The sequence below is a fragment of the Engystomops pustulosus genome, chromosome 4, assembly GCF_040894005.1.
Source record: "Engystomops pustulosus chromosome 4, aEngPut4.maternal, whole genome shotgun sequence".
NCBI classification, from domain to species: Eukaryota; Metazoa; Chordata; class Amphibia; order Anura; family Leptodactylidae; genus Engystomops; species Engystomops pustulosus.
In genome coordinates, this window is record NC_092414.1 from 77,246,086 (window position 1) to 77,262,216 (window position 16,131).

Genomic DNA, 16,131 nt, shown 5'->3' on the forward strand with positions numbered 1-16,131 from the left:
CCTCTAAGGTGCTGTTACATCTGCAGCATCTACGCCATGTATGTGTCTGATCACACGAAATCACAGCATGCCTCCATTTGCTTCTTCTCCATGGAGGCATGCTGTGATTTCATGGAATCTGATACTTACACAGGTAGACATTGCAGATGGCATCACCTTGGTCACAAGAAAGGCAGAGAAGAGACTTGGGGCATGGGGAGGAGTAGATGGGAGGGTCTGGTTTAGCAGGACACGCACCCTTTGATACTAGGTAATAACATAAAGTTGATTTATGGGGTTGTAATGGACAAAATTTTTAGCTAAAAGAAGGTTGTCAGTTAATAGGGCTGTGTGGCCACTAGCTGTATTGTGAAAATGTGGTGATAGGCTCCCCTTAATCTTGAAAAACCCTCTTCTCTTAAATAAAAACAGCACATTTCAACATTTTTGGCTACTTTGAAAATCATATTGATTTATGTTTATTATATTTTTTTCTATGAAGGAAATTTTTTTGAACACCAGTCATTTGCCCACATTTAGTTCTCCTGCCATTGAAAGCCACATCCACAGGATACCAGGACTTTCCCAAAAATTCATATACATGAATGATGATGTAATGTTCGGAACACACGTCTGGCCTGATGACTTCTATAGTCATTCAAAGGGACAAAAGGTAATAAGTTAATAAGTTAGTTAAGAAAGATTGCAGCTTGCCAGTGATATGCATAGACCTGTCACCAAGTACAAATCTGAAGGTTTGGATTAAAGCTACTGATACAGTTGTGAAAATGTGAAAAGTGCCTCAACTTTATTCTTGCACCAGTTTATCCTATGTTCTAAGTAAAGAATGTGAAGCATAGAATCAGTTGATTATTCCCAGGCACTTTTACTCATATATATACTCACACACATGTATACATACACAGGTGGTCCTCTACTTAAGAACACCCGACTTACAGACGACCCCCAGTTACAAACAGACCTCTGGTAATTGGTAATTTACTATACTTGGGCTACAACGATCATCTATAACAGTTATCAAATGTGTCTGCAATGAAGCTTTATTGTTAATCCTGGTTCTTATCACAATTCAACATTTTTAAAATCCAATTGTCACATAGACCAAAAAAAAAATTGGCTAGGGTTACAAATATAAAGTATACAGTTCCGACTTGCATACAAATTCAACTTAAGAACAAACCTACAGATCCGATCTTGTACGTATCCCTGCGACTGCATGTACTCTGAAGATCTGCTAGATGATAAATCTGGTTCCAATCCATACCAGATTATGCAATTCTGTACCTTTTCAAAACCTATGACCCTTTTAGAAATTTGGAAACATTTGATCTAAAGGTAAATGTGTGTGATGTATTTTCGCACATTTTATTCCAAGGTAGAGCTACAGCCACAACCGTTACGATTCTGGTGTTGTGTGTGTAAAAAATATATGTTTATAACATATTGCTGTATTTTTATGCACATTCTCAGGTATATCTGACTTGGCCGGTTCCTAACTGTGCTGAGGGATGTCCAGGATCATGGATCAAGGATGGGTATTGTGACAAAGCTTGCAATAATTCTGCATGTGACTGGGATGGTGGTGATTGCCTCGGTGAGATTATTCATCTAATTAAACACATAATTATTATATTTTGTTTATCAAATAAAATGACTTTTTTCTTTTTAACTTCTACAGGAAACAATGCAGCTGGTCGGTTTGCTCCTGCCATGGCTGGGGCAGGTCTTAATGGACAAGCTTGGCAGCCGGGTGTTGGGATAGGTGGTGTATCTTACTGTAACCAGGGCTGTGCAAATTCATGGCTTGCAGATAAATTCTGTGACCAAGCATGCAACGTACATAGTTGTGGGTTTGATGCAGGAGATTGTGGGCAAGGTATGTGATTGTGTCAAATGTTCATCTTATAAGGAGTATTCCAATTGTCCTTGTTATGCTTACCTAGTAGTAAAGTTTATGATTAAAGGGGTTGTCCACTTTCAGGAAATAAATGATTTAAAATTTATTGAATTTTCCTATATATTTTCTGTATCGATTCCTCATCGTTTTCTAGATCTCTTCTTGCTGGCCTTCAATAGAAAGCTTCTATGTTTTTTTCCAGTGGATAGAAATCTGTCCATGGTCTTGTGATGGACACATAGTTGCAGGAGCCGTTAGTATCATGCCGCTCTAATTACTCTGTGATAATAACAGCTTCTGCACCTGCGTGACCATCACAAGACCATGGACAGATTTCTATCCACTGGAAGTAAATATAGAAGCTTTCTATAGCAGGACAGCAAGCAGAGATCTAGAAAACCGTAATAAAATTAATACAAATATGATATACGAAAATTGTAAATCAATTATTCGCTGAAAGTGGACAGGCCCTTTAATTGCCATGATGTGTCTTCAGCAGCAGTCAGGCCTCATGCACACAACAGTGTCCTTCACCTGGCAAAGCATACGTCTGGGTGTAGAAGGGAGGGGGCTCCTTCTCCATTAAAAGCTGAGCGGTCTAAAAACTAGGAGCTTTTCTACAATTTGTGGGTGGCCGTGCAGCCCAGTAACAGTGCAGTGAGACATGGTGTGCTTTCTGGGTGGCATACACCTCTTTGAGGGTCATGACCTACCTACAAATTGTGTGGCCAGATCGCTGTCCCTTATAATGTTGTGTAAATGAAGCCAAACCCTAGACAAATGCTTTGCTTTATTCATACATTGTCTTTTTTTTGTTATATTTTTATTTCCGTTATCCATAATTAGAACAAAAAATTTTCTATATTTCAGATCATTTTGAAGAGTTGTACAAGCTAACTTTGCTTCTAAATCAAACCCACTATGTTGTTCCAAAAGGGGAACACCTACCTTACTTCAGCTTTGCCAGCATAGCCAAGAAGGCAGTGGAGGGAGTCTATAGTGACAACCCAATTATTCGTCACGCTTCTATAGCTAACAAGTGGAAAACCATTCACCTCATTATGTATCCCAAAATGAATGCCACTGTGGTAAATTTTAATGTCACTTTTCATGCTCAAAATGACAGAGAATTTAAAATGCAGATTTTCCTAAGTGTTGACACAACAGAAGACCAAAAGCGCAACAATTCAAGACCTGCTGAAGAGAAAACTGGATCAGTGGTCACTACTCCAACACCAGAGGCAGAAATCCTTTTTGAGGACATTCCAGAAGAAGACAGGTTTCCCAAGCTGAAAAAGCATAAACCAGATTCAAATCATACATTAGGAGTCTCCATCCCATATGTGAATGTGTCCTCCCTGCCCAGCAAAGTTCAGCTGGCTCTTCAAGATCTTGACCTGCAACTGAGCAATGGTGACATCACCTGGAAGGGATACAATCTATCAAAAGCAGCTCTTCTTGAACCCTTTGTTAGATTTGTGCAAAATACAACCAGGAACTTGCCTAAAGTTAAAAACACATTCCATTTAAAATTGTCCGAAGAAGAAGATACTAAACATTATGACAGGACTGATTCCAAGCTAAATAGAAATGAAGGACAAGGTAATAAATTGCCTAAAGACAACATAGTTCCAGGTAGAAAACTTCAGTATCAGCCAAATTATGAAGGATTTCTGCCATGGGAAAGAACAAAGTACTTTAAAGACCTGTTGGATGTGAGTACGGTATATGGTTTTTAACTTGGTACCATTTAGACATCTATGCTGTATGATATCACATGGACAGGGGTACGGTAATTGTATTCTGTCAATTCTCTAGTACATGAAATCTCCACATTTCTCATGAGACAGAAGAATTTTTTTTTCTACTTCTAAAATAAAAATTTGTGTTTTTTTACTGTCTTTAGCAAGAAAATCTAGAAAGGGAAGCAATGCATTATATTATTATACGGTACTACTGGTATAATACATAAAATGAATTATATAATCTTGGATGTATTTGTTGATACAAGAAAGTTTCAGAATCTCAAGTGATGACCATAATAAACTGTAGACGGTGCTTGGTATAGGGACTGGACAGCTTGGGAATCACACGTGTGTGTGTTTAGTAAATAATTAACCCCTAGGTGCACCAGGACGTTATAGTACGTCCCCGGGGCTAGATGCTTAGCGCACGGGGACGTTCTATAACGTCCTGCTTCTGGCACCGGCTCACGAACGGAGCCGGTACCAGAAGCAGCGGCTGTCAGCTGTCTAGTACAGCTGACAGCCTGCGCTAACACCCGCGATCGGAGCCGGCTCCGATCGCGGGTGTTAACCCCTTACACGCCGCGGTCAAACATGACCGCGCCGTGTAAGGGTGTTTGCGCTGTGGATCGGATCCCCCGTGCCGCTTACCGGGGGATCCGATCCACTTCTGGGCAGCTCCGAGGACTGGCATGTGCCCCGGAGCTGCCCAGTCTCCATGGCAGTCAGACCCCTTCCGGGTCTGACTGCAAACTGTCTGAGCATGCGCAAGCTTGCTCAGACAGTTTACACTGCTCTACAATAAAATAGTATTGTAGAGCAGTGTATTGAACTTAAACCAGTGATCAGAGCATCACTGGTTCAAGTTCAAGTTCAAGTATGTATAAGTAAAAATATGCAAAAACACTTAACACTACACATTATAATAAATAAAAAATAAATACATAAAAATATAAGCCCCTAAAATGTCACTTTCCCATAAAAACACTTAATAAAGTATAAAAAACACAAAAACACAAAAAACCCTGCATATTTGGTATTGCCGCGTCCGTAACAATCTGTATAATAAAACAGAATCGTTACTGGACCCGCACGGTACACGCCGTAGAAAAAAAAACGCAAAAACGTTCCGAAAAAAGATAATTTTTAATTAATACCCTATAAAAAAGTGCTCTAAAAAGTAATTTAAAAAATGTTATGCACTCCAAAATAAGCCCACTAAAAAGAACAACTCTTCTCGCAAAAAATAAGTCCCTAACCAGATTTGTCAGCCGAAAAATAAAAAAGTTATGCATATGAAAAGATGATGATGCTAAAATGAACAAGATTTTCTCCAAATTGGTTTTTATTCAGTACAATTGAATAAAATACACAAACCCCCCACATATTAGGTATCCCTGCGTCCGTAACAATCTGCATAATAAAACAGAATCGTTATTAGATCCGCAAAGTGAACCCCGTAAAAAACAAAACAAAAAAAAGCTCCAGAAAAAAGATCATTTTCAATTAATACCCTATAAAAATGCTCTAAAAAGGGATTTAAAAAATGTTATGCACTCTAAAATAAGACCACTAAAAAGAACAATCCTTCTTGCAAAAAATAAGCCCTTAAACAGATTTGTGAAGCGAAAAATAAAAAAGTTATGCATATGAAAGACGGTGATGCTAAAATTAACAACATTTTTGCCAAATTACTTTTTATGCAGTAAAAATGGGAAAAAAATAAAAAAAATCTATATAAATGAGGTCTTTTTGTAATCGTGGCGACCCAAAGAATAAAAATAATATACTATTTTTATGGTATGGTAAACAGCCAAAAAAAAAACCCCATAAAAATCTTCCTGAAAAGTGATGATTTTCATTTCCTCCACCAACAAAGAGTTAATAAAATCTCACCAATTAGCCTATAGATTCCCCCAAATTACGTACCAGAAAAGTGCATCTCATGTGGCAAAAGAAATAAGCCCCTATAGGTCCACAATAAAAAAAAAAAGAAAAAAATTATAGCCTGTACAATGTGACATAGCAAATCTGATCTGGATGGCGCCTCCTTCCCTTCTCTGCCCGGCCGTGTGCCCATACAGCAGGTTACCAGCACATATAGAGTATCCGTGTACTCGGGAGAAATTGGGTAACAAACTTTGTGGAGCCTTTATTCATTTAATCCATTGTAAATGTTTAATTTTCCACCCAAAATGGGTGTATTGTGAAAAAATATTACAATTTGCAGACTGCACCTCCATTTTGTTTTAACCCCTATAAAACACGTAAAGGGTTAACAAACTTCTTAAAAGTGGTTTTTCATACGTTGAGGTGTGTAGTTTCCACAATAGGGTAATTTACGAGTCTCAATATTATTTAGGCCTCTCAGTGTCAATTAGAAGTTGAGCAGGTCCATCTAAATACAGGTTTTGGTGATTTTACAAAAAATGTGAAAAATGGCACCCAAATTCTGAGCCTCATAACATTCTAGTAAAATATGTGGAATCTTAAAAAACCATGCCAACATAAAGCAGACATTTGGGAAATGTAAGTTATGAATTTATTTGGGTGCTATGACTATCTGCATCAAAAGTAGAGAATTTAGAACGTTGAAAATAAAGAATTTTTCCAAATTTTTGCCAAATTTTGTTTTTTTTCATAACTAAACACAAAATATATCATCCAAATTTTTAAACTAATTTGAAGTACAATGTGTCACGAGAAAACAATCTCAAAATCCCCTGGATATCTCATAACGTTCCAAAGCTATAACCACTTATAGTGACACAGGCCAGATTTGAAGAATGGGGCCGCGTCCTTAAGGCCAAAAGAGGCTGAGTCCCGTAGGGGTTAAAAGACTGTGAAAAGTAAACTTTTAATCCAAGTTTACAGATCTTGTTGGTTTATCATGGTTTACCATTTATCACGATTTATAAATGATCATGTTGTTTTCAGGAGAGAGATGCGTTGCAGCGTGAGATTTCTTACATTACTGATGGCAAGCAAGTTGGCAGAAAGCTTCAGGATACATTTGCCGATTCCCTCCGCTATGTGAACAAGCTCCTTAATAGTAAATTTGGCTTTGCATCTCGGAAAGTTCCTGCTCACATGCCACACATGATTGACCGTATCGTTATGCAGGATCTACAGGATTTGTGAGTATACTTTATCACCAGGTGGCTGGCTTTGATGGGGTACGCCATCTATAAGCTACTAGAGCTGTAGCTAGTGTGCCAAGTATTACAAAGATCACGTACATACCTCATATGAAATACTTGGTGATCATTCTCTTCCATCTTTGTTACACTGGGAGTTAAAGCACATTATTTTTGAAGCTACGAAAAAAATATTTAGTTCTATGAAGTCAAAACACAACATGAACTGAGCAATAACTACAGCAAAAAAATGAATACAGTGCTCTCAGTTTAGTGGATGTGGATTCCTGTTTGAAATTGAAACACTGATTTACATTTCAGGAGTTGTTTCACCAGCTTTTCGGTGCAAATCACTTTAGGATAATTTATCGATTTTTTTTTTTTTTTATTTTTATTTTTTGCACAGAAATGAGCCTTGCTGGACACTCTTACATCGAAAGCCGTCATGATAAACCACTTGCTTAAAGGAAATCTAGCATTTGATTTCATACATTATGAACCAAACATACCTTGAGAATTCTGTAGCTATTCTGATGCAGAAACATATCTTGTTTTAATTCCTGGTTTTGCTGAAAAAATAATTATAAAATTCAGGACCTTGGGAAAGCTTAGTTTCCTTCAGCCTGTACGTTACAAGGATCTTCCTGAACTGTCCAGGACTTATAAACCTGAGCTGGATCATTCATTATTGATTACTTCTGCCTCTCAGGCACAACACAGTGATTACATTATTCTCTTGAGCAGTCCATACTTAATGTAAGAGGAGAAGCACTGGAGTCAGGCACAGAAGCGACAGAGCTTCATGATCATAATTTCATAATAGTTTTTTCAGCAAAACCACTCAGCCCAGGGATTAAACAAGATGTGTTTCTGCATCAGTGTAGCTACAACATTCTCAAGGTATGTTTAGTTCAGGGGTCGGGAACCTATGGCTCGCGAGCCAGATGTGGCTCTTTTGATGGCCGCATCTGGCTCGCAGCCAGGGCTCCTATCCATGGGCGTAACTAAAGCAACTGCTATGGTGCCTGCCCCTGACTGTAGTTATGCCCCTGGATGTATTCGGCAGAGCAGTGCAGGGTACGCGGGGTTAATTCAGGGGCGGCACCTCCCTCTCCCTCCCTGCAGCAGCCTCCTCCGTGTGAGACAGTCTGCCTGCAGCCAATACTGGGGCTGGATGTAGCAGCGCGGGAGATTCATACAGAGGAGACCAGAGAGCTGCATACTGAGGAGAAGGGGTCAGCAGCCGGGAATCAGCCAGAGATAAGTGCTCCCTCCCCGCAGTGTCTCCTCATGAATACATGCAAGCTGTCCGATGATTACACTATACCCCGCCGCAGTGTTTGATAGCGTTACCAGAGGTTTCCGGTAACGCTATAACTCTAACACTGCGGCGTTTGATCAAGCAGTAGGAGCTGCTTACTTTAGTAAGCAGCTCCTAGTGCCGATAAATGGGATGACAGGTCCTCTTTAATGTGAGGTTCTGCAGCAGCTTAGACACGTAATAGCTAGGACCCAAGACAAAATTGTGGTGCACATCAGTAATAAATGTGGAGCACGGCTAAACAGTACCAGCCCCTTTAGGTGCAGAATTTTCTGTCTTGTGGGACACAGAGCAGCCGCCACACAAAATTGGCGCAGACATGTACAAGCTCCAAAGATGCTCTATCCAGTGCAAAGTCCCCAGAAAACTGGCGCAGACACTTGAATAAATTTGTATTATAATATTCTGCAGCGGTTGACTCGTGTATAGGGATGTTCTGCATCAGTTGGCTCATGTATGGGGATGTTCTGCAGCGATTGGCGTCTGTATAAGGATGTTCTGCAGCGGTTGGCATCTGTATAAGGATGTTCTACAGCGGTTGGCTCATGTATAGGGATGTTCTGCAGCGGTTGGCTCATGTATAGGGATGTTCTGCAGCGGTTGGCTCATGTATAGGGATGTTCTGCAGTGGTTGGCTCATGTATAGGGATGTTCTGCAGCGTTTGGCTCATGTATAGGGATGTTCTGCAGCGGTTGGCTCATGTATAGGGATGTTCTGCAGCGGTTGGCTCATGTATAGGGATGTTCTGCAGCGGTTGGCTCATGTATAGGGATGTTCTGCAGCGGTTGGCTCATGTATAGGGATGTTCTGCAACGGTTGGCTCATGTATGGGGATGTTCTGCAGCGGTTGGCGTCTGTATGGGGATGTTCTGCAGCGGTTGGCGTCTGTATGGGAATGTTCTGCAGCGGTTGGCGTCTGTATAGGGATGTTCTGCAGCGGTTGGCGTCTGTATGGGGATGTTCTGCAGCGGTTGGCTCATGTATGGGGATGTTCTGCAGCGGTTGGCTCATGTATAGGGATGTTCTGCAGCGGTTGGCTCATGTATGGGGATGTTCTGCAGCGGTTGGCTCATGTATGGGGATGTTCTGCAGCGGTTGGCGTCTGTATGGGGATGTTCTGCAGCGGTTGGCGTCTGTATGGGAATGTTCTGCAGCGGTTGGCGTCTTTATGGGAATGTTCTGCAGCGGTTGGCGTCTGTATGGGGATGTTCTGCAGCGGTTGGCGTCTGTATGGGGATGTTCTGCAGCGGTTGGCGTGTGTAATGGGATATTCTGCAGCAGCTGGCTCGTTGTATTAACAACTGGTGTTGCCATTGGGATGTATGTGTTTCATTTTATCATATATTTTCCGAAACTGGAAGAAAATAAAGACTGAAAGTTTTTAACAAGCCGCGTCAGTGCCGGAGTGAATCTTACTTACATTTCTTCCACAGCCTCTGCAATGTCTGAAGATCTTGAGATGTTCATGAGATCTATGAGATAGCAGAGGCTATTGTGCAGCAAAAACAAGCTGTGACATCACCCACAGTAAATTTATAATTATTTTATAATAAATAGGCCCATTGTACAAAACAAGAATTGGAAGAATTATGTGGGTTTTTTTTTTTTGTAAATATATTCACATGGAAAAACATTTTAACTAGAATAATTGATTTAAAAAAGAAGAAGCAAAAACATTTGGAGAACATATTTTTTTTTTTTTTTTGCAGGTATCCCGCAGAGTTTGACAAGACGTCTGCCCACAAAGTACGACATTCTGAAGATATGCAGTTTGCCTTCTCCTTTTTCTATTATCTGATGAGTGCAATACAGCCATTAAACATCTCCCAGATTTTTCATGAAGTGGACACTGATGGGTCAGGAGTTTTGTCTGACAGAGAAATACGGACTCTTGCTACAAGAATACACCAGTTACCTTTAAGTTTACAGGTATTTTTTATATATCTCTTGATAATATGCAGTAATATAAGTTTTGTTGTGACTATATGTATGTTTCATATTACATTGTTGTTGTTTATACTTGATGACTACAGTGTTACCAAAGCCTGTACACACAGCCATATGTTATAATAAGCACACATCCTATAGATCATTATGTTGAAAACACAGCTAGGGTGCAGTAACTTTCTTTCATTGTGTGTTATATGTCTCGTAGATGTCTCAGTTCACATGTCAAGGACTGATCATGTTTTTTTTTTTTCCTTGTGTTTCTAAAAATAAAATCTATAGTTTTGATGAATCCACATTTGTAAAATTGTTAAAAATTGTGCTTTATAGGATCTGACTGGCTTGGAACATATGCTGATCAACTGCTCCAAATCACTCTTGCTGAACAGTACAGAGGAATCAGTAGCACCGGCAACTCAAGAATCATATTATGATCCAAATTTGGTAAAGTTTAATATTTTATTGTCTTTGTGTGTGTTTAATACATTTATTGAGACCAATATAAGCATATATTACTTTAGTGCCACAATGACTGCAGCTGACACTTTATTTCTTCGATCAACAACTTTAAAGTACAAATGTAAGGTATAAAAACTTTTGCCTAGCTCTGCACAAAGCAAAAATAATAAATTCTCTAATTTACTATAATTAGCTGCAAATGTTTAGCAGCTTGTACAGGTTTTTTGCGTTTTTAGGTTTTTTGGCTTAACGATGTCCCCGATGTCAGCGCGTCCCGTCTTCTTTCTTCTCCGTGGCTCCTCTTCTTTCTTCCAGCATGGACGCGGCCATGTTTTCTTCTAGCATGCGCATACTATGACGCGGCCTCTGCTGACGTCATAGTATGCGCGGCCATGAAGAAAACATGGCCGCGTCCATGCCGGAAGAAAGAAGAGGAGCCGCGGAGAAGAAGACGGAACATGCTGACATCGGGGAGCCGCGCTGACATCGGAGGGTGAGTATTTAAGTTTATTTTTTTTAAGTGGGTAATTTTTTTTTGTAACATTTTTCTTGCTTATACACTAGTATATACGGTATATATCAGGCTAGGAAGAATCCAGCATACAGGTATCGTTGTAATTGTTGTGCTCAAACTTCTTCTGCGGCAGTGAGATTACTCCAGGCAGAGGGAAGGTAGAAGCGCTGAGGGAACTGGGCGGGGGTGGTGAAACAGCCTCTGGATCTAGAGTAAGGTGACTCTCTAATAACACCCCCAGAGCCCTTCAAGCTCATTAGCATAATTTGATTTTAAAAGGCATGAAGGCCATGGTTTACAAACATAAGAAAATTACTGGTTTATCATGCTTAATTTTGCTGTTAGATTTCTTTAAGACTCGACGCAGCACACATCATGTAAGGAAGCATATTTAAGTGGAGTGTTGATCTATTGCAGGTTGGAGATATCTAGTGCACAGTTACTTGCTTTATCATAGTAAAATATTTTACTACCTTCTTAATTTGAGATGGTCAGCGATCATTTTTTTTTTTAGTTGAAACAAAATAGTAGAAAGCAATGCATACTTGCATGTCTCTGAATTCTGATCATGAGAATTTTTTTGTGTTACAGCCCCCTGTCACCAAACAGCTGGTAATTCATTGTAAACCGGTTACTGATCTCATACGAAAGGCTTACAAAGACAAGAATAAGTACAGGTAAGAGAATCTTTGTGTACATGCTACAAGTATATACATAGTAATGGAGATCACTTGAGAATGAATTTTGATGACATAAAGAGTGACAGTCTGTCATTCCCATATCCTTATATACAAAGGTTATTGTATGATTTGTGCAATAACATTTGTGCTCACCTATACCTGATATATTTTTTTAAGATTCGAGATTATGGGAGAAGAGGACATTGCATTCAAGATGATTCGTACCAATGTATCCCATGTGGTTGGCCAGTTAGATGATATACGGAAAAGCCCACGGTAAGAACACCATTTATTTTTTAGGAGACCTAGCTCAAATCACAAAAAGAAAACTATGTTAACATTTTATTCATGTTGACTCCTGCAGAAAATTCATCTGTCTAAATGATAACATTAATCACAATCACAAGGATGCCCAAACAGTGAAGGCTGTTCTGCGAGACTTCTATGAGTCCATGTTTCCAATTCCATCTCAATTTGAACTGCCAAGAGAATATCGAAACCGCTTTCTACACATGCACGAGTTACAGGAATGGTAAACTACATTTCATTCATCATAAAATGTGAACACTCTGAGCAATGCAGATGATGACTATTGCTATGTTTTAAAGGAGGCGTTATAGAGACAAGTTGAAGTTTTGGACGCACTGTGTCTTAGGAACACTGATTGTGTTTACAGTCATCTCCTTTTTTGCTGAACAGGTAACTTTTACTCATTTCTTATTTATATAGGATAAGAGATTTTATAAAATCTCAGTTATACAGTGCAGTAAAATCTGTACGTTTTAGGACCTGGTACATGTGCCAAGTAAGGTGGCACAATTCATCGAAACATCGATACTTGTGCGATCCGTTCATACTGGGCTCTTACTCATGACTCCTGAAGTTGTACAGATTCCTAGTAGCTATCTGCAGGGGAATCCTTAGGATACCTCAGGCAGAGAATCCTTTCTATAGGTGTCTCCAGTCGGGGAATGCTTTTAAATACTGTCACTACGAAGTGCAATTTGTTTCGCAGAAAATAAGCCATCACAGAGCTCTTTATGTGGAAAAATAAAAAAGTTATAGATTTTTGAAGGTGGTGAGTGAAAATTGGAAGTGAAAAAACTAAAAAAAGGCCAAGTCGTTAATGGGTTAAGCAGTACACAAACTTACTGCTACCAGAATTTTTGAATTCTTATCCGACCCTGTCCACTCATTCTTCGGATCGGACCAGGCAGCGCAGGATGGGTCACTTTAAAATAGTAGGGCACTACCTGGACTACCATGTTTGGCAACCTCTGTGCCTGGTAGATAGCCCAAGTGCCCATAGAGAGGTCTCAGAGTGCCATCTCTGGCTCGTGCCAGAGGTCTGCCACAACCGCACTAGACTATGGGCTCGCTTGCTGGTGGGAGGATTTTTTTGTTACTGGAGCTTCCATGTACAGGCAGGTTACATACAAGATAGGTTCTGTAGGTTTCTGCTTAAGTTGAATTTGTATACAAGTCGGAACTGTATATTTTATAATTGTAACCCCAGCCAGAATATTTTTGGTCTCAGTGACAATTGGATTTAAAAAAAAAATGTTGGATTGTCATAAGAATAGGGATCAACAATAAAGCTTAATTGCAGAAACCTGTGATAACTGTTCTAGCTGTTTATTATAGCCTAGGGCTAAAGTACTGTTAAATACCAAAATCCAGAGGTTTGCTTGTAAGTAGGGGTCATCTGTAAGTCGGGTGTTCTTAAGTAGGGAACCGACCGTAGTTACACTGTGACACAAGCTCAATGCATATATGTGTGTATAGAGATGGATCTTCTAAGACAGTGATGGCGAACCTATGGCACTGGTGCCAGAGGTGGCACTCAGAACCGTTTCTGTGGGCACTCAGGCCATGAGCCTAGGACAGAGTTCACCAAACAGGACCAAATCCATTAAACTTTCATGCAGTCCCAGGCAACTTATGAGATGCTCCTCTCAGCGCTATTTTACAGCGACACTTCATTGACTGTTTTGAACTGCATGAAAAGTGAGAAGGTGTTAAAAGAAGTGCATTATCTTTGGAGGTCCTCCTACTGGACCCACCATTCTTTCTAAACAGAGAGACACTGGAGAGAAGTAACTATGATAGTCTGAATTCGTCCACCTTCTTTCAACTGTATTGGTGGCATCATGTGGCCAATACAATTAAAGAAGTGGAAGAACAGGTAGCCATAAGTTACTGCTTAAATGGCACATTGGCACATCAGGGTAAATGAGTGGGTTTTGGTTGTAGTTTGGGCACTCGCTCTCTAAAAGGTTCGCCATCTCTGTTCTAAGAGATCTCTATATATATCATTACATAATCTGTTTTTTTTTTAACATATAATTCAGTTAAATTTAATTAATAAGGATGTATAAGACACAAAATTAATTATACATTTTATATTAACATTACCAGGACAACCTTCACCGTGATCGTTACTGATCACGTGTTTCATTGGAAATGCATATAACGCGTTGTGGCTGAGCCCCACCCCCAGACGTTTACATTGAGTTTCTAAAGGCCATGTAAATGCCCCATGTGACTGCACCACACACATTTTCTTTCGAGTATCACAATATTTCTCCGGATATTGGTATTGCACAAAAAAATTCTGGTATCAGTGCAACCTTAGTGCATAATGTGAAAACATGGCTAAATGTAGGTTTACATTTTAATCTTTTCTATTTTTCCTGTTTTTTTAGTTAATTGCACTCAAAAGAAAGATTTTGCCCCGAAGGAGGATTCAGATTGAAGTGAGCCCAGAAAGAAGTAAAGTGTGAAACAAGAATGGCTGTTTAGAAGACTACCTCATTATAAAGTACATAGATGTATCAGTATCTCAGTGGTCCGGAAAACAAGAAATATGGGACAGCAAGAACAAGCCTGGTGTTTTCTGGCTGCTGTTAAGAGGTGTTACTTTATAGGTATTATCTCATGGAGAGAACATCCTGCACAAACATTCTGCAGGGGGCACAGATATGTGTGAATGCAGCATCTCCAAGCCACTAGAATATAATATGTCAGACTCTGCCGGAGGTCACGCTTATGCTTTGAACATCTGACCTTTAAAACCAAAAGATCAGGAAACGAAAACAACATTGTGACATCTTCTGCCATTGAAAGTGGCAACCTATTATGGTCGGAGAGAAAGACAGTTTGCTAACTTGAAGAAAATAAGCTTGTCACACTCCAATTTTGTACTACTCTGCTTTTCTTCCACTAAAATGGCATAAGAATCAAAGTTGTGACCGCTATCAAAATTGTGTTGCATAGGAATGTATTTGTTTGCCTATGTAAATATAAGTCAAGTGCCTGTGTACAGATTATCCTTTGTCATATTTGTGACCTTATTGTTGTGTATAGAATGAAATTTGATACATTGATTTGCACTCCAGTCTGACAAGGTTGAGCTGTGTGTGGTACTACACAAAGGGCAAGCCGCTGCTTTGCATGCGTGGATACTCAAATCCCTTTAGCTCTTTCCTTCATTTGCAACTCCTAATCTGAATGCTAATAACTTGTATCTCATTCATATCTCATTCGGTAAGCAGATAATGAAGTGTATAAATTAATATGGTCATGAATGTAAATAACTTGGAAATTATGTTTTTAATTATCACAAAATTTTATTGTGCAATAAATTTTGTGTCAAATGTATTCTTTGTTGCAATAATACCCTTTAACAAATGTATCAGAGCTGTGGCAGTGGTGAAACTTGACTCCAATAGGAAATGAAACAATGGGGGAGATTTATCAGACATGCCAAATTTTGTTCTGTAAGGTGGCAAGATAAATCTGCACTACATTTGGCACCATTTTTTAATTATGATTTGTTGGAAACTGGCGTATACTAAATAACCCAAACTTTTTACCAGTGAGGTGGATTCATCAAAAGTGTCTCAAAGTAAATCAGTAAATGATAAGAATAGACAGTTTTATCCTATACATATTTATCAAAGTGTCTCATGCAGTATGAAGAATTTTGTGTACTTGAAAGGACACCTGTCATCAGGTCCCTTCACTATTTTTTTCACCTCTATCTGTTAGAGCAGTTCACACGGATCCATCCCAGCCTTTATCTAGTCAAAAGAAAAAGTGTTTTTGTGATGCACACTATCCCCTATAGGAGCTGCCAAACAGTCACAGATGGATCCCACATCTAGCAATTAGTAAAAATAAAACAGTCTGACCGGAGCTCCTTGTGTGTCCTTTTATATATCCTTAATCTCTTCTATAGTAGCTGTACACTATTTGGCTACAGGATGCAAGAAAACGCAGCTTAAAACTGTCTGAATAGCGATCTATTCCCATCCAAATACCGTTTTTGTGTGGAAGTGTATTGAAGAATTTGGAACATAGTTGGGAAAGGAGTGAAATCGTCAATTTATCAAAGGATATATAAAAGGACACACAAGGAGCTCCGGTCA

At 39.4% G+C, this 16,131-nt stretch overlaps 1 protein-coding gene across 1 annotated transcript in view; it reads left to right on the top strand.

Annotated features, from left to right (window-relative positions):
- Positions 1-15,361, top strand: part of GNPTAB (N-acetylglucosamine-1-phosphate transferase subunits alpha and beta) — a 46,559-nt gene extending 31,198 nt beyond the window's left edge. The window contains exons 10-21 of the mRNA XM_072146396.1: positions 482-652; positions 1,471-1,594; positions 1,679-1,876; positions 2,768-3,612; positions 6,580-6,779; positions 9,811-10,030; positions 10,379-10,492; positions 11,613-11,698; positions 11,879-11,977; positions 12,066-12,233; positions 12,310-12,400; positions 14,407-15,361. Coding sequence (XP_072002497.1) covers positions 482-652; positions 1,471-1,594; positions 1,679-1,876; positions 2,768-3,612; positions 6,580-6,779; positions 9,811-10,030; positions 10,379-10,492; positions 11,613-11,698; positions 11,879-11,977; positions 12,066-12,233; positions 12,310-12,400; positions 14,407-14,484 — 2,394 coding nt within the window. The 3' untranslated portion in view covers positions 14,485-15,361. The remainder of the gene's footprint in view (positions 1-481; positions 653-1,470; positions 1,595-1,678; positions 1,877-2,767; positions 3,613-6,579; positions 6,780-9,810; positions 10,031-10,378; positions 10,493-11,612; positions 11,699-11,878; positions 11,978-12,065; positions 12,234-12,309; positions 12,401-14,406) is intronic.
- The last annotated feature ends 770 nt before the right edge of the window (positions 15,362-16,131 follow it).